At 38.0% G+C, this 19664-nt stretch overlaps 1 protein-coding gene across 3 annotated transcripts in view; it reads right to left on the bottom strand.

Annotated features, from left to right (window-relative positions):
- TMTC1 (transmembrane and tetratricopeptide repeat containing 1) overlaps positions 1–19664 on the bottom strand; it is a 301112-nt gene that overhangs the window by 269610 nt on the left and 11838 nt on the right. For all 3 annotated transcript variants that reach the window (XM_011934100.1, XM_011934099.1, XM_011934097.1), the window contains exon 2: positions 9494–9671. In XM_011934100.1, coding sequence (XP_011789490.1) covers positions 9494–9649 — 156 coding nt within the window. In that variant the 5' untranslated portion in view covers positions 9650–9671. The remainder of the gene's footprint in view (positions 1–9493; positions 9672–19664) is intronic.

The following is a 19664-nucleotide window of genomic DNA, read 5'->3' as shown; positions in this document are numbered from 1 at the left end:
TAAAAAAAAAAAAAAAAGAAAGGGAATGAGTTTGAACTGATGATTGCTATATGTGAGCATATGTGTGTGCAAGTGTGTGTGTGTACATGTGTGCATAATTTTCTTAGTTCTATCACTGAAAGAGCCTATAAACATAAAACCTCAGTAGCAACGGGCCATCTTGGCACTAACCACAAACTATTTCTCCACAAAAGAGAACACCAGCTCCTTGGAAAACTGGCTGATACCAGGGCTGAGGCTGAGAAAATTCAAGAGGAGCTTGGATCATCTCGTGTCAGAAAGTAAGAAAATGCTTATAAAATGACAGTCAAAAGGGCATAGAAGCCAGCAACAAGGGGCTCCCACCAAACAAACTTAAGGCAATTTGAATATTAAAATAAATGAGTACAATAATATATTAAAAACCATTGAAAATGAAATCCATGAGTCCATACTAATAATAAATACAGCTATGCATTGAATAATGACATTCAGGTCAACAACAAGCCACATATGATGGTGGTCCCACAAGATTATAATACCATATTTCTATCGTACCTTTTCTATGTCTGATATGTTGAGATACACAAATATTTACCATCGTGTTACAGTTGCCTACAGTATTCAGTACAGTAGCCTAAGAGCAATAGGCCATACCATCTAGGTTTGTGTAAGTATACTCTATGATGTTTGCACAATGACAAAATCACCTAACAACTCATTCTCAGAACATGTCCCCATTGTTAAGCAATGCGTAATTGTATATATATAAGTGAATGAATGGATACATATAAATGTACCTACATACATACAGCAAGCAAGTGAATGGGAAAGAAAGGAGACCTCTTCCTTCATTAAAAAACCAGTTAAGGAATGTGAAGGGAGCAGTGAAGTTGGAAAATAACCATTTTGCTGCCAGAAGAGTGAAGACTGGAGCAAGCAAGAAACATCAAAAACATCAGTGGATGCTAAACCTGGGGCATGAACGTTTGTGAGGTGCAAAGTATTAGCAGAACTTCAAAGTGTCTATTTACTAATTATTAGATGAAAATATTTAAAAAGAGCACTATGGAAAAAATGCATTATATTGCACTATGTCTTAACTGTGGAATCAAATTAAAATCACCATTCCTGAAGGAACCATCACAACCATCATTTATGCAGTATTCTAGAAGGGACATATAACCTGAATAGAATCATGAGAAAACATGAAACTCAAGATGAGGAACATTTGATAAAAATATAAATAAATATATATTACAGTAACAAATTATAAATTTTACGTGTAGCAATATTTTGTAACATTACATTTTATTGCACATTACTTTATTCTAATTTACATTACACCATGATTCATAATTATAACCCATTATAATCTAATCAAGTATAATATTGTATATATTTTTATATATTTTATGTATAATGCATTACCCATATAATATGCACATATTTTATATATTTATTACTTACACATTATTCATTCTTCATTTGCACATAACTATATATCATACAGTATTTATATATTATGTATTTTTAATATAATATGCTATATCTATATTATATGTAGTATATATGTTATAAATTGATAACATTAAGTATTACATATTTATATTATAGTTATAGAATATATTATAACCATATATTGCAATACAACATGTTAATAACATTTGTTATTCTACATTGTTCTAATATAAATTCTAAATTATATTATAATCTATAAATTATATTACAGAAAGACAATGAAGACTGTTTCAAACTAAAGGAGACTAATGAAGACTAGAGAAAATATACAACTAAATTATTAAAGTATAAAGAGGTATGAATTGTGCAACCTGCTGTCAAATGCTTCAGAAAATAAATAACATTTTTATATATTGAGAGAGAAAGAGAGGAAGGTGATAAAACAAATGTGGGAAAATGTGAAAAATTTATGAATCTGGACAGGGAGTGTACAGTTATTCTCCGTATTTTTTAAGTTTGAAATTATTTCAAAAAATGCATTACTCCAGAAAAAGACTGAAATGGAAGAGGGGTGGGAAACAGATGACTCTTTACAAATTTTCACACTATTTTGCTACATAAGATATCTATGCATTTCTCTCTCTTTTTTTTTAAATCCAAGAAATAAAAGAGTCAAGGGAAAAATGGGATATAGATTTTTAAAGATGCTCCAAAGAACAGGTACCATAAGAGGTGAATCATGAGGAACAGTTCAAGAGGGAGATGAATTGGTCTGACATTTCAGGCACAGGAACAGTATCACCCACATCACAGAAGACCCGAGGTCTATGGTGTGTTAAAGAATCAATCAAAAATTAATAGTAGGAAACAGTTTTCTGGGAAATATACCTGTCAGCATCCTTATGCAATGAGCACGCTTTGCAGCCATGAAGGAGAGGCAGTAAACAAGCATGGAGGTGGCCGGACACGGTGGCTCATGCCACGCCTGTCATGCCAGCACTTTGGGAGACCAAAGTGGACAGATCCGTTGAGCTCAGGAGTTCAAGACCAACCTGGGCAACATGGAGAAACCCTGTCTCTACCAAAAATACAAACGACTAGCCGGGTGTGCACCTGTGGTCCCAGCTACTCGGGAGGCTGAGGTGGGTGGACTGCTTGAGCCCAGGAGGTAGAGGCTGCAGTGAGCCGAGATCACACCACTGCACCCCAGCCTGGGTGCAGAGCAAGACCCTGTCTCAAAAACTTAAAAACAAAATAAGTATGGAGGTAAATCATTCAAGGTCTGAATGTAGACTGCTCTTGTCATCTGAGATTTGGTTTTGTTATGTTTAAAATGCGTGTAACACCCGCTCTCTCAGGGTGGTTGTAATTCATGTGATGATATATACACAAAGGGCCTGCTGGATAAATGCTGGTGCACTTCTTTCTCTCCCCCCGCCCTTTTTTTTTTTCAGAGAAAGGGGGTGGAACTCTTGATACTGAGATAGGTTTTCGTGTGTGGCTTACGAAAATCATGTTTTTACTTTAAGGTTTACATGTACGGTATCTTAATTGCAAACTTTATTAGATAATCTAATGTATCTGTTAGTTAAAATCTGCATAAAACATAACTCAATTATACACTTGCAGATGGACAGACAGCAAGTCACATACTGAGAAAAATTCCAGTCCTACTTACATTAAGAGAAACCTGGACATGGCCAAAGAATACCATTGGCAATACAGAGCTGAAAGCTATTACCTGACGTGGCTGCTTGCATCACATGCTGTTCATTGATTTGTTAATCTAAAAGGAACTTGAGTACCAAATCAGGAAGACTGCATGACTCAAGAGACGAATGCAGTGACAGTGTGGTGTCACCACAATGTCAAGGCTCAGCTCAGACTCTCAGTCTGTAAAGCAGAAGTATATATGAGTCACCTGTAAACCCAGATCTGCTCAGACTACACTACCACCTCCTTGAGCATTTAGCTCAGCATCACTTGCAAATCCTCCTGAAGGTTAAACAGAGAGCCCAGCTCACCAGCAACAGTCTTGAGATAAACCTAAGAATCTGGACCGAGAAGGGCGCTCATCACAGCACAACTGATGTAGCCAACAGCAAGACTTGCAAGCTGTTACTGGGTGTAGCAAGTTGGAATGAGGCAATCACAAGCTAAGCAAGCTTAACTAATGTGCTAAAGGCGTCCTGCAGCCTGGCTTCTTGCATTGCAGCCAGTTTGGAAGAGGCGACAGCAGACTGTGCCAGCTGGATGTGCCCAGATATAAAGAATGTAGTGTCCCTAGCAGGAGGAGCTCAAAGAGGGTGTTGAAATATTGGTGTAACATTGATAGGCTCTCTTGCCAGTCCAAACCACTAAACATGTATTCTATACCCCTGTGGAACTGAGGTATTTGGGGCAAAAGGCTAGATATCTAAAAATGGGTGCTATAATAGTCATTAACTACTGTATATCTAGACCAGCCATTCATTGTGATTCAATTAGTCAATATTGTCATGTTCAGTAAGCGTATGTTTAATTCCAGTTAACAAACATTTTCCAAGTGCCTCCTCTTGGCTATATACTGTGCCAGTTGGAAGCATACAATCAGCCTCAAGGAGTTTAACATCTGGTGGGGAGTCAAAAGAGGATATTAAATAGCACACAAGGAAACTGCACACATCATAAGAGGAGAAACCATTACCAGGAGAAGACTGAAGAGATTAATTTTTACTGCAGGATCTAGGAAGGCTTCACAGGTCTGGCCATGTAAACTGTGACTTAAACATAAACAAGGGAGATTTCAGGAAGCTCAAGGCGAGGAAATGCGCAGCCTAGGCCTGGGAAGGAATAAAAATGCTTTGCAGGTGGAGGATACAAGAACGGCAGAGAAAGAGAGGTCTGGAGATATATGGAGTGGTTCTGGAAGGGGAGACCTGAGGTGATGAAAAGCATGGAGTAAATAAAGAAGTGAGGAGGGGCAATGGGAAGCAAAGATGGAACATTAAACTGGAGCCAGTTGATTTTATGACAATGTCTTTCTAGGGTGCTGGAAAGTACAAAAGCAATCGGTCAGTTCATGGTTAGTGAAAAATATATGCAAATGGCCAGCATGTATTTTAGCCTCAAACTACAGGTTTCCGTTACCAACATGGTGGCTGTTACCTAGGAACTGCAGCCTCTAACACATATTCAAACACTGGAGGGACAAACATCAGTGAACATAATTGGAGAGAATTCAAATGATGTAACGGCAGATCCTCTCGCAAGGTTAACACAATCACAGGCAGATTTTTCAAATTAGGTGTTAATTTGCTGTAGAAACTTGTCTTTTGGAATACCACCAATAAGATTTGTATGAAGTATACTATATGTATAAGGCTATTGATATTTATTTTATCTGCAAGAATGAGTTCCATTAATGTCAGACAGGGCCAGGAACACACAATTAACACATAGCAACACCTACAAACCGGACAGACTAATTAGATCATAACTAATTTTCTCTTAAGTCTTCCTATCCCAATTCTTGTTGAAATGTTGAATTTAACCTTCAACTCCATGTATCGGCGTTTCCTGCGCTTGCTCTCAACTTGACCTAAGTACATTTCTGTAAATCTGTAACGTCTCTACAATGATTAAGTTTTAACTATCATAGAAGAATTAAAATAACTTCCTCCATTTTCCCAGTGTCTCTACTGACTTTTCTCATGATTCAGGATTCATAAAACATAAATTTCCTAAAAAATATACTGTCAGGAAATTATTCCAATAATCTCAAAGGCTTAAGAGAGGAAAGCTCTGGGTCTGACTTATTTATTGCTATACCCCTGCACTGAGTGACTCTATTATAGTCACTGTATTATAGCCACTTAAATATTTATTGAAAGATTGAATAAATTGAGTAAATAAATGAATTTGTCCCTATTTACTTAAATTAAAAATAATTTTGCTCTCTGCTAGGGCTCTTGTTTTGTTACAACATATTGCTTTATCTTGCATCTATTTATATGTATGCTCTTTGGCTTTTCAATGAGCTTGTAAAATTGTGGCTAGGGACCCTGCTACTCACTCACATATTCCCCTGGTAGAATGCCTTACACCAAGCAAGTATAGTCAGCCCTCCATATCCAAAGGTTCTATATCCCTGGATTCAACCAATTGATGATCAAAAAAAAAAATTCAGTAAGTAAATAAGTAATAAAAGTACAACAATAAATATAATACAAATAAAAACCAATACAGTCTAACAACTATTTGCAAATTATGAGTATTATAAGGAATGTAGAGATGATTTAAAGTATACAGGATGATGTGTGTAAATTATATGCAAATACTACAGCATTTTATATAAAGGACTTGAGCATCCTCAGATTTTGGTGTCTTTGGCGGTCCTGGAACCAATCCTTTGCAGACACTGTATTCATTAACTATTTGTTGATTACATAATTAATAAAGCAAATGCTTAATCATATCAGTGTGTTCAAATTAAACCCCACCTAAAAAATTTAAAGTTTCCATCCTTCCTGAGATAGTTTATGATCCAATTTTTGTTCTTCTTTAATAAAGAGGAGATAATTCCCAGTAACTCCCTCTCCCACAAAGCCAAGGTCTTTTTCAAAAAAATAATTCACCAGGGCCAGGTGTCGTAGCTCACACCTGTAATCTCAGCACTTTTGGAGACTAAGGCAGGAGGATTGCTTGAGTTCAGGAATTCAAGACCAGCCTCAGCAACGTAGCAAGACCTTGTCTCTACTTAAAAAAAGAAAAAAAGAAAAAAGAAGCCCGGCATAGTGGTGAGCACCTGTGGTCCCAGCTACTGGGGAGGCTGAGGTGGGAGGATTGCTTGAGCCAAGGAGACGGGGGTTGCAGCAAGCTATGAACATGCCATTGCACCCCAGTCTGGGCAACAGGGTGAGACCCTGTCTCAAATAATAATATTAATGATTTATCTCTATATCTTCTGGAAAGTACATCTCTTTTTCTATTTCTCCTCCTCCTACTTAGAAACTTGAATTGAAATCTATGACTAAATAATAAGTTCCCCGATTTTACTTTGTCATGTAAACTGTTTTGTAGGCTAAATTTCTCTGCCTCCTTCTTACACTTCCCTCATAACCTTATGAATGTAAGCATCCTCCCTAACATCTTTCCCTAAATAAATACCCAGCTCTCAGACTCCTCTGTCCCTTTCATTGTTACTATGGATTTTTTTTGATTAGTACAAAAGCTTGTTGTAACTATTTTTTTTTTTTTGGAAGGTAATTTTGCTAATAGGATTTTTCTCTTTTCTTAGGAACCAACCTTAACCAGTTCCTGATCAAACTGCCAAAGGCTGCCTGTGTTTTATGCACTCTCTCTCTCTGATACCTCTGAATTGAAACTGTTACTGCCCTACTCATTTGTTCTTTCATGCAGTAGTTGTCCCCAATATGCTCTAAGCACAGATTTCCAATTGTATATGAAGAATTATTTGTCAGAAATAAAATACTGTCTATGGTTTTATAGTATAACATGTCATTGGCCCAGCATCACATATTCTATATGTCTAGTTAGTAGTAGTCTTTGATTATTTTTCTTCATATTCTATCCAAAAAGAACATTAAAAACTTAAGTATCTCCCTTATTTTTTTCAATTCATATCAAAACTTTTTCATCATAATTTTAAATACTTGAAAGGATCTAACTGCCTATGCATTGTAGATATTGACATTTCAAAATGAGGCCATAATGTTCCTGTATTAAATCTACCAAATGGAATCTGAACACTACAGCAACTTGAAGCTCTTCATCTTCCATTTATCCAAACATGAATAGGTTCTTCTTTAATTGGTAGACACTTCATATCCTTTCTCCTTGAACTCATGCTTTCATTGTATTTCCCCCTCACCACTTTTGTAAATTACATAGTTATGCTTAAAAATAGTGTATTTATCATCCTTCTCCCTACAATAAAAATATATACAATTAAATCTATATTTTAAATTTCTTTTGACCATAAGCCTTTAAGTGTTAAAATTTAAATTTTTGTATTGCTATTCCAATTATTGTTAATTCACAGATGTTTGATATATCATAAATAAAGCATAAAATGATAAATAATTAATAAATATAAAAAATCACCTCTTAAGAACCTAGGTATAGCAGCTTTCTTTTCAGTAAGTTCAGTTGTCCGTGGCTGAATCTTACCTTGTGTTAGACTATGACAGCAGGCAGCATTAATACCAGCTATTCCTAGCTTCCATCTTCATAGGCTGTTCACATAAAGAAGTGAAAATGGAAGCAGACCTGTTACAGCAATGACTTTATTCTTTGAACTCCAAGGTATTGGCAAATATCATATAATGATCTATCACCTTACATAATTTTTAATGATCTAGCAGCTGACAATGTAATCAGGTCCTCCTTTCATTTGGTCAAAAGCAAACAATTTAACCATGGCCATCATTAGAGTTACCTATCATTACAGTCATTTACTGTCACAATTTCTTTTAAGTAAAGCGGAACGGCTTTACTGAAACTCGGCAAAGGACTATTACTTACGTCTCATACTCGCCCACTTAAAGTCACCTTGCTCAGTCTAAAATACTCACAAAGAGTTGGGAAAATGACCTTTCACAATGTAGCTTTTTAAATAAAGTGATCTTTCTTCATCACCCAGTCAACATATATTTTTGTCAAAACTTTGAGCTTACAGATTTAGAATTTTGTTGGTGGAAAATGCCCATCATATAGCCTAACTGGCAAACCAGTCTTCCTCATCAAACCAACTGGTTAAATCAGACTTCTGTGTCAATTTAAATAAACATATTATTATGCATCTCCATGACAACTATGTCACTTCTGAATTCAGAGGAGAGAGAAGGGAACCACCATGACATCTTTACTGCAGGTGTGTTCTCAGGCAGCTCAGCTTCAGGGAAGCGTCCAGAGAGATGCAAGCTGAGGCTCTGGAAAAGAGTCTTGTAAAACTGTGGTGCCCATGGACCTCTTATCAAGTTTTCATCTACCCCAGCCATGCACATAAAACAAACCGGCTGTGTTCACCGAGCTGGGAAACAAAGTAGCTTTAAAATGCCATCTGATTCATGGAATGATTAAATAAATATTTTAAAGAGGGCCATAGCTATCAACACTTTTTTTTTTTTTTTGAGACAGAGTCTCACTCTGTTGCCCAGGCTGGAGTGCAGTGGTGCAATCTTGGCTCACTGCAACCTCCACCTCCCAGGTTCAAGCAATTCTCCTGCCTCAGTCTCCCAAGTAGCTGGAATTACAGGCACCCGCCTCGGTGCCCGGCTAAAGTTTTTCGTAATTTTAGTAGAGATGGGGTTTCACCATGTTGGCTAGGCTGGTCTTGAACTCCTGACCTCAAGCAATCCTCCTGCCTCAGTCTCCCAAAGTGCTGAGATTACAGGCATAAGCCACCACACCCAGCCAATCCTTTTAAAGTAAATTTTTCATCACCCACGCAATAACTGCCCTTCCTATTAAGTAACTTGCGAAACAATACATAAGGTTCCTAAGTCTGTCTTTCTAACTTGAAGAATGTCAGTCTAACTTTTTATAGTACTTCCCCAGCACTTACAGTTCTGCATAATAAACATTATAAAATAAAGCAGGGTGAGAAAAGATAAAATATAAATGTGGAGCAGGAACAATGACTCAGCACGCTAAGTGTCTCAAATGGCCCTTGCTGCTTAAAACACATTAGGACTTAAATTATCTGCAAATACAAAACTGAACAAACTGTGGCCATTCATTACTACCTGTAATAATAACAGCAGTTATTTAGAAAAGCAGTTAAATCCAAGAGGTGCAATAAAACCAATTTGAACATTCAAAAGGAAAAGTTGTCAAACAAAATGATCTATATATAAAGACAAACACTTTAGTAGAATGAATTCACGTGGTTTTGAAAGGGAAAAAAGATCAGCTTAGTTTACATGTATTTATCTATATACACACATATCTACATATACACACATATTTACATGTATATATATGTGTGCGTATACACATATACATACACACACTCATATTCATTATTTCACTGAGATCCAATTACACTTACCGCCTCAGTATGAATAGGATGCACAGCGAAAAGCAATGCCGTTACAAAAGCAAGTCCACGATTTTTGAAGACAGTTTTATCACAGGTGTACATCAGCACAAGAGTCACTAAGCAGTGCAAAATTACATTTACTGCATGAAAGTAGAATGGGTTCATACCAGTCAAAAATATGTTTAGCCTGTAAAAAAAAGAAAAAAGAAAAAACTGCATTAGCTACAAACTCAACATAAGCACAGGAAAACAGACGGAATCCACCATTTAAAAAGATAAGCTATTAGATTAATGATTTTTAAATGATACCCAACGTTGGGTTGTTTTTTATCTTTGGGTATGTATCACATTTTTCCTATTTCAGAATTGTCCCATGTGCAGAAATCCATGCATATACAATGTAATATTATTTCAGGGAACTTTGACCTCACTGAGAAGGCAAGCAAACAGGTGCTGAGCCTGTTTTTCCATCACTCCATGGCTAATGCGAATACGTCCCCTTAATATTCTTGTTTTCATTGCTGGCTCTTCCCAAGCAACTGAGTGTTGAAAGGGAAGTTCCAAGCGCTGTGGGTCAGAGCCACATATACCGGAGATGAACAGAAACCATGAAACTACGATTGTAGTCACAGTTGGGACAAATGAGGCATTGGTCCCACAGTTGGGACAAATGAATGTGTTCTCTCACCCATGGTGCCACCAGGAACCAGGTTTCTAGATTATGCGCCTGGAAGCATCACCTAATTACCACCCCACAAAGGAAGCTTTAGGGAACCTACATGCTATCATCAGCTGCAACTGAAATGAAAAGATGAGCAAAAGCATCACGTTCTAGAATGTGTATTAAATATTTGTTTTTAACATAAATTCCCACAGATCTCAGTACCTGATTTCTAAGACAATGACAAAGAAACTAAAAGAGAACCAAGGGTTCAACATCTTAAAAAAATACTTTCATGAGACAGAAATGCAGAATAGAGAGACTTCTGAAGGTTGTCTTAAATTTAATAACACGACATAATAAACCCAATTGATTCTGTGGGGTTACAGAAAAAATACACTTGCACAAGATGATTCTTTCCAGGGAGCACTGATGCCCTAAGTGGTACTGCCTACAGTTGTCTGTATTCTAGTCCACTTTAACAAAACAATAATCCTAAGTCTTCAATTCTCAGGCCTTTAATCTGCTTCTCTTATAGAAACAGCTCCTCTTTGCCAAAACAACTACGAATGAAAAAGTAAGCTTTAGAGATGACATACGCGTATTCTAAATAATTGATGTAATTCATGCACAGCTTTAACCTACAGAATGTTAAACATCCCAAGATTTATTTGGACATATGAATGCAAATGTCATAGTTACTAATAAACTCCATTTTCACTCCCACTGAAGTAATCAGAGTCTTAACTAAGCCTAGAAAACTAAATTGTTGTATTGGATCCAACTCCAGGGCTCTGATGCAAGATTTGACTCAGCTGTGTGTTGGCAACCTCATTAGTCTGCACACACCCCAGCATCCTCAATACAGAAGCCTGGTGGGCAATTTGCCCATCCAGAAGGAAAAAGGAAAAGGCAGTGGACTAGAGAACTCACAGGTCCAACTAAAGCAGGGAGACCAGCATGACATTCCTGGATAGAAACAAACATGAGGCGGCAGAGCTGCCTGAAGTCAGAAGACTTGGGATGGGAGAATGGTTAAGGAAGAGTAAGACCAAGTCCAGGTCCCTGGAGAACTTGGATGCAGTTCCCTAACAGCCCATCCCTCTGAGACTGATTTTACACTGAGTGCTACTTCATCAGGCTGAGCTTTCCAGACCGACTAAGCCATTCATTTAAAATTCATTCATACCAGTGACAAGGATGACAGAAAACAGGCAATCTGACATCTGACTGGTAGGTGTCCAAGTTGAAAGGTTTGGTTGGCGACATGCATTGGAGGCTTTAAAAAGGCATGCACTTTTGCCTGAAAATTCCACTTCCAGGAATTTTCCATAAGGAAGTAACCAGAAAAGTTTATATAAAATATGAAATATACATAAAGTATATATGTAAATATATATATATAAATACATATATATGTACATATACATAGAAAAGATGGAAGAGTGAATGTACAAGAATGCATCTCACAGTGTGAATTATAAAAATGGCAATAGTGAGAAAGGCAATATATCTAACAAGCCAAATCCTTGAAAAATTTGACTATTCCCATGGATCCTAAAATTTAGATAATAAATTTGGATTACAAATAATAAAAAAGAACAAAAGGCTTATTTTTGCAAAGTATTTATTATTCAACCATTTGAAAAATAAAAAGCATCATGAAAGATGGCATTATTATTATATTACCATACTCTTATCAGAGTATTTAACATATATTCTTTTCTCCTTCCAAAAACAGTATAAAATGGTAGGCATGAGTCACCTTTGTAGTTCATATGCATCATATCTGAAAATGTCGAGGTGTTATCCATGTTATTTCTTGAACTTAGTCAAAATCTTAAAAAATACTTCTGTGAGACAGACATGCAGAAAAGAGAGACTTCTGAAGGTTGGCTTAAATTTAATAACAGGACCTAATGTACCCCACTGCATCTGTGGGGTAATAGAAAAAACACACTTGCACAAGGTATGGTTCATGCATCAGAAGCTTAAAAAGGTACACACTAGAATGCCTGGTGTTTGAAGTGAATTCAATTAGATCCCAAAATATAAAATAAATTGCTGAATGAGGAGCCCCCGCAGTAATGATATAACGGTATGAAAGTCCCTTACCTGGAATCTAACATTGGTTAATCTAAGCTTTAAGAAATCACCCTGAATCTGGAGTTAGGAGTATATTCAAAATATCTAAAAAGATGGAGAGTGAATTCTCCAAATTACAGACAAGTGAGCTTGAGATAAAATGCTAACAAAAGCTTCTAGCATATCCTACATGTGATCACAGAGAAAAGAATCTCTGATTCTGGGAGATAATATGGGTTCACAAAAAGGGGGTTCACTGATTAGCCTCATAATTTAATAGAAAAGGCGATGTGATGGATGCATCACATCTTTATTTTAACAAAGGCATTTATCAAAATCTCTCAAAATCTCCCTGCAAACAAGATAGCCTAAGATAGATTTGTAGCAAACACCAAGAGCAGTGAATAATAAATCAATGTCTCCTTGGACTAAGATCTCCAGTGTATGTCACAGGGTTCTGATATTACCTCCATATTTTCCAATATTTTTATCAAAGTTTCAATGAAACTATACAGTGTATACTTATCAAGATACAAAATGCCTTTATCTGGAAAGGAAAGTTAATGTACCAGAAGAACTAACTGACATTCACAAAGAGTTTAAATGGCTGAATTGTTAACTAATTCTAACAGGATTAGACAGAACAGTGGTAAGAGTAAAGGCTCACATGGGGATATAAGAGAACAAAATACTTGCAATCTAGATTAAACTGTACATAGGTTACTGCTCTGGGGCTTTTGCCTTCAACACAGAGTTAACGTGTGTTGGTTATCAAAACAGACCAAACCAGACAGACAGGGAACTGCACAAGTCAAATAATTTTTCATTTCAATTTACACAATTAGGTATTTATTAAGTACATACTGTACATACTACATGTCAGATATGATTCAGGGCCCAGAGATACAAAGAGAAGTAAGATGTGGCATCTGTTCCCAAAGAGTTAATAGCAGAGTAGGGGCAGGCAAGGTAATTAAACAGCTAATTCAATGTTAAAGAATTCTGGCAGTGAAAGAACTTACCAGGTGCAGAGATGGGGAAGAGGGAGGTATTCTACCTGAGGATGGGAGAGCCAACATAGGTGGTATCCAATGTGGGGCAGCAGACCATCAGAGTGCTTTTTAAACACAAAGCACCTTCACAGGAGAACTTCGGGATGCTAAGGGGGTAGGGAAGACCCTCAGAAATGATGCCTCTTGAATGTAGCTTTGAGGAAATGGAAGATGCTCAGCCTAGAGAAAGATGACAGAAATGATGCCAAATTCTCCAGGGGAAAAGATATTTGCCATATTTATGGCTATATCCACAGTGTCTAGCGCAATGCCTCATTCATGATTATCACACATTAAGCATTTGGATGAATGAATAAACATGAATGAATGAAAAGCAATACTAAAGGAATGCACTTATTCTAAGTAGCTCCCTAAGGGGAAACTACAATCCAGTAAAGATGTTGCAAACTGGCTTCACAAAGGCTAGGTTTAGCCTGCAGGTTGTTCTGTTTTACCTTCATACCTCTTTTTTACGTACCAGGGTTTTAAAAACAGGTGGCTTCATATAAAAATTTCCAGCTTATCTTGAAATATTAGAAGACCTGACAACTCTGGGCCTACATGGTTGCATGGAAATATCTGTGTGCCCATCTCGAGAGGACAAGGGTGTACAATTTGCCGTAGTCTGTACCAATTCCTATCATATTTCTAACCCGAAGGCATTCATTTATCATTACACGCACAATTTTTTTGCACAGTAAAGATGAAAGTGAAATATTTCTTGAGCCTACATGACTATCACACATGGGCAATAAGACAGTCAAAATGACTCCTTGAAGAAAAATGGAAGAAAGCATATTTCTGGAAGAGGAGAATATTACCATGTGCCTAAAATGCAAAGTATTACAACATAACCTCACATCCAGCTCACTTCACTCACTCTAAGATCAGCCTGACCCTTTAGCATTTCAATTTTCAACTTTTTATATGCAAAGTACTGAGAGGCAGGCTTCAGTTCAAAGTAGGAAGTAACACTGAAGCTAGTACACATTTAAACATTTAAAATTATATCAGGTGCTTGGATAACCAGAAATGTCCACAAAGAAGTATAATGACAACTCACAAGAAATACCATCTAAAAAGAACATCTCAGGATCTGTATCACCCTGAATGTACCCCTATGAAAGTACTTAACCAACTTTTTTTAAAAACTCATTAACTATATTCCTCAAACATTTTTCATACACTATAGGAAACTAATTTCTTTTTGTTATTGTATCCATCTCAGTCAGCACACAATAGATTCTAAATGAAAATTTACTGAGCTTACATTAAGTTGCAGTTGGAAAAGATCACCTTTCCCTTTGACTTTAAGAATCTCTAATTTTATTTGGTGTAGCCTTCATTCTTCATTTAAAACTAAGCCAAGCAGTAGGAAATAAAATAATTTTTTTTCTGAAATAATCTTAATAGCCATCTCTCACTATATGAAAACCTTCCAGAGTTTGGTAAATATGAATCCAAATCGCCCCTTCTCCATCTGAACTCCCTCTGCCTTTCTGTAAAACTTCCCAGAAAGGTAGGGCCATGAGTTCTCAGATAAGCTAATTTGCAGCACTGCCATATCCCTTCCCAGGAAAGGGCATAGGGTCACACAATCTGGCACCAAAGGGGTTGTGGGGTGGAGAGAAAGGGAGAAGAAAGAGCTGTTGGCTGCCCTCTGCCTCCTCACTCGCACCGCCTGGAGCTTAAGATAAATCCCATCACTGTCTCTTAAGTTTCTTCTTTGACAATAGCTCTGGTTTAGGAAAAAAACAAAACTAAACAAAACAAAACAGTAACAGTCTGTATCTGTGAAATAGAGACACACAGTAGGGAATATACTAGAGTCTTCCTCAAAAGAACCCCAACTCTGTGTCAATCAAATGGCTCTACCTCAAGGAACTGGCATAGGTCTGTAAACTGGGTAAGACATCACGACTCTCCATGTGGTGACCCAAGCCTGATTCCTGGCCCTGAACCTGGAGCTTTTCCTGGAATAAATTTTAGCAAAATTTTAGAGGGCTGCCCCATTCCTAGGTACAACATGATTAATTGGCCACCACCAATGACTGTTGCAGGTCAAAACATTCTGATTATCACTGTGTCCCAGAGGCCCGTCATGATCAAGGCATTCACCTTGTCTTTGGCAGCTAAGCTCTGCCACTTGGTCTTTGGTACTCCAGGATCCCAACACCCCATGAAGTCAGAAAGCTCACCTCAATGGAGCATCTCCTACATCACACCTGGCCTACAGAAGAGATCCACCAAAGAGCTTCTCAAAGTTGCAGGTGCTCCTTCACCAATGTAATTCTCAATGCCTCAGAAAAGGGAAAGTCATCTAGCCCTAGCTGGGAGTACAATGGAGGCATGAGAGGGTGTGTGTGCAGTTTGCATGTGATAAACGCATGCTGGCATTCCTATCTCAATGAGCCTTTGCGTTCCTTTCTCTACATTATGCCCGGGAGATTCTGGCATCTCAACCTCATTAAACATGGGCCCCCATGAGTCCCAGTGATTCTCAAGCATCTTAATCATCTGATGTGTTAGCTACAATTGTTGATTTCTCTGATCCCATCCCAAGATATTCCAAGGCAGTAGATCTAAATTAGGGCCCAGAGATCTGCCCCAAGCAACCCAAGTGGTTCAAAGTCAGGTGATAACTCAGAACAGTGAGAGACAGGTCTCAAAGCTTAAGGAAAGGCTGCTAGGATTGCCCAGCTTTCCAGAAAAGCACAGATTTCTCACAGTAACGAAATATACATTCTTTTCCAAAGAAATACAAACCAGGGAAAATAAAAAATTAAAAGTACTCCTTTATTATCTATTTCTGGTGTCTCCAGTGATGGGTTCTCCAACACTTTCCACATGGGTTTCCACAGCCCAGTACTAAGCACACAGCACATTCTCCTGTCTTCCTCTATTACTGTTCATCTTTCTTTTTCCCAACCTCTCACCATCATTACAGATCTCAAATGCTTATGAGAGGTTTCCACAGTCTTCTTAGATCATTCAACCAATAAATAACAACATCTGGTTCTTCTCACTTTTCCTCTAAGGCAAATCCCCTTGGCCCTCAATCATTTTGGTTGCTCTTCTTCTGCATTCCCTTCAGTACCAGGAATAAATCAGCAAATCATCATTGCTTAATATATCTGAAGCACAAAACGATGTAGTTCCCAGGCACCAATGCAAATAATAGTCCAGAGGGGAAATTGACACTCTGCAGCCAAAGCAAAATTTATGGCTTTGATTTGAGTTCAATGCATCACATCCTTATCTGGCTATGAGGAATCTGCCACACGGGAAAGCAGGGAATGGAGGTTATTGTCACTGTTACATTAGTACTAGAGTAATAATACAGTTATTAGAGTAATAACTGTACAAAAGAAAGGGTAAGAAAACTGAAGGCAGGAAGATCAGTAAATATATCTGGAAGGTAGCAAGTCCCAGAAGAAAATCCTCAGAAAGACAGCCAGCAAATAATAAAAATTAGGACAGACCAAGGCCAAATATTTTAGTTCTAACTGAGCTGTCAACTTTTAGCATTTTTAAAAAAAATATGTGTTTGGTGTTTGGTGGAGTGCTTGGGTATAATGCAGTTCTGACTTCAACTTCCCAAAATTAACACAGACTCCCAGTTGAGGGCAAAGTCGTCCACAAAACTCCTCACACTTCAGACATCAGCCACAAGTTCCTCAGGCTACTGGTACATCTGACCAACTGACTACATAATCAGGGCCTCCCACAACTCTCTCAGGTTTGATCATACATTGGAACAACTCACAGAAATTGAGAAACCCCTATACTTACGGTTATAGTTTTCTTATAAAGGTTACAAGTCAGGACCAATCAAAGGGGTCAAGGTCCCCTATGGGTCAAGGTCCAGGAGGGTCCTGAGCATAAATGTTCTGTTTCTACAGGATGCTTCACCCTCCCAGAACATCAAGGTATAATTACCTACCAGTGAAGTTCAAGCAAACTTCAGTGTCCAGTTTTTATTGGGGGTCCCAGTATGTAGGCATGATTGATTGAATCACTGACCACGTAACAATTCAATTTTCAGTCCCTCTTCCCTCCTAGGAAGTTGGGATATAGGAGTGATATCACATGCCTCACAGTCCCAACCCTCTAATCATATAATTGGTCTTTACACCACAGCCAGCCCTCATCCTGTAACCATCTAGGAGCCCACCATGAGTCAACTCCTCCTTAGCATAAACTTAGGTGTGATTCCAGGAGTCCATCATGAATAATAAAGAAACTCCTCTCACTTGGGAAATTCCAAGGGAGCAGAAGCTTCCTCCCAAGAATCCAGCATGAAGATCAGAAAAAATCACTGTCATGTTAGTTTCTCTGGTAAAATATTTCCAGGTCCTTGTACTCCATTTGATCCAACAAGGCTATTCCTCATCGAAAGCACAGGCATAGATGAATCTTAGGACCCTGAGATCAGAGGGTAGTGAGAACCCCCTATAATTCTGGGTTTTGAAGGTACAGCTGCTGTTTCTCGCCTTGAACTTTGCAGGAAGCATCCACCAACCATTTGTGCTGTAATCTGCCACCTAAGAAGAGTGAGATCCAAAAGTGCTACAGATCTTCATTCTCTACATAGAGTTACAGTCCCAGCAAGTTACAATAGAAATTCAAAGTCATCCCTTTCAGAATCTCTCAGTAAACAGAACTCACTGGTATTCTCTGTATATATCTGAGGAAATTCCTAGTATGCCTCCTCTTTTCTCTTTGAGAGAGAAAGAACAAAGGTAAATTAGAGAAAAACTAAACCAAACAAAATTTGCTCTACATTATAATCATGTAGCCTTACCTTAGTATTTACCTGAAACATTTGAGCATTCACAAAAAGGATTTATTCATTCTTTAAAAATTAATTTATTTTTAACTGACAAATAGTATTCCATCTTTCAATGGTAATTATTGAGTCCCTACTTTGCAAGCCAGGCTTAGTTCTAGGTGCTAGAGATAAACCTCATGGAACTTACACTGTAGTGAGGGGAGGTAAAAGTCAACAATAAAAATGATGCTAGACAGCATCATTTAGGGAGATACTAAGGCAAAGCAGGGTAAGGAAATAAGGGTAAAACACAGAGGAGTGTTTGCTACTTTAGATCACCTGGCCACCAGGGAAGGCCTCTGGGATGAAGTGACATTTAAGCAGAAACCAAAGGTGGTGAGCACACAAGCCCTGCACAGATCAGAACAAGGGTTCTGGAATGCTGGTGCAGAGAAAGAGGTGGAGATTGGTAGAATAGGCGTCAAAGAGGTAGCCAGGGATCAGATCAAACAGGACTTCATAGTACAGAGACTATATCTTATTATTTGGGAAAGAAACACTGCCATTGTGTGGGCATGATCAGGCATTTCTTACTCCTCTTTTTTTTTTCTTTTTCTTTTTTTTTTTTTAACAGAGTCTCACTCTGATTCCAGGCTGAAGCGCAGTTGTGCGATCTCAGCTCACTACAACCTCTGCCTCCCAGGTTCAAGCAATTCTCCTGTCTCAGCCTCCTAAGTAGCTGGGACTACAGGTGTGTGCCACCACACCCAGCTAATTTTTGTTTTTTTAGTAGAGATGGGGTTTCACCACGTTGGTCAGGATGGTTTTGGTCTCTTGACCTAGTGATCCACCCACCTCAGTCTCCCAAAGTGCTGGAATTACAGGCAGGAGCCACCGCGCCCGGCCGCCTTACCCCCCTCTTTGAGTTGATGACATACTCAAAGTTAGGAAAAATATGAATGCAGCTCGAAAGAAAGACAGAAAAGATACTGGTTGGTAATAATAGACTGCTTTGGAAGGTGACTTCCAAGCCTTCATTCAAAGACTCACCTATAAAAACCCTCATGAGTCCAAAAATATATTCCTCTCACTGTCCATCCCTCCTACACTACCAGACTGTAGTCTAAAGCATATCCTACTAGATTATAATCACAACCTCCTCCTCTTGGAGATTCCAAGATAACATTAGGGTGGCATAAAATTTTCAAAGGCAGTTTTTCATTTTTCATTATAAAATTTTTCTTGCCTCCAATCACGTTTGCCCTTGGTATTTCTGTCACTGAACATCCTAGACAATCTAGTCAAATATCCTAGAGAATCTTTACTTGTCACCTATGATAGACTTAAAAACAAACTTATCAGCTTTGTAGCAACAGGCTGTGTCAAAATGAAATTCCACAGAAGTCAAATGGAAAGGAATAGAACCAAAAGAAACATCACCATTTCTTTAAGGTTGTGGGCATGGAGGTTAGTTAGTGCTTATTTTCATGGTTGGCATATTATTTGTAACTAAAAGATGCAAACTGCAAAAAAAACTTTCAAGATCAGACATTAAAATGCTGAAGGAGCAAGATGGCCGAATAGGAACAGCTCCAGTCTCCAACTCCCAGC

This window comes from Colobus angolensis, unplaced genomic scaffold (genome assembly GCF_000951035.1).
Source record: "Colobus angolensis palliatus isolate OR3802 unplaced genomic scaffold, Cang.pa_1.0 Scaffold131, whole genome shotgun sequence".
Taxonomy (NCBI): Eukaryota; Metazoa; Chordata; class Mammalia; order Primates; family Cercopithecidae; genus Colobus; species Colobus angolensis.
This window is presented reverse-complemented; position numbering and strand designations above follow the sequence as displayed.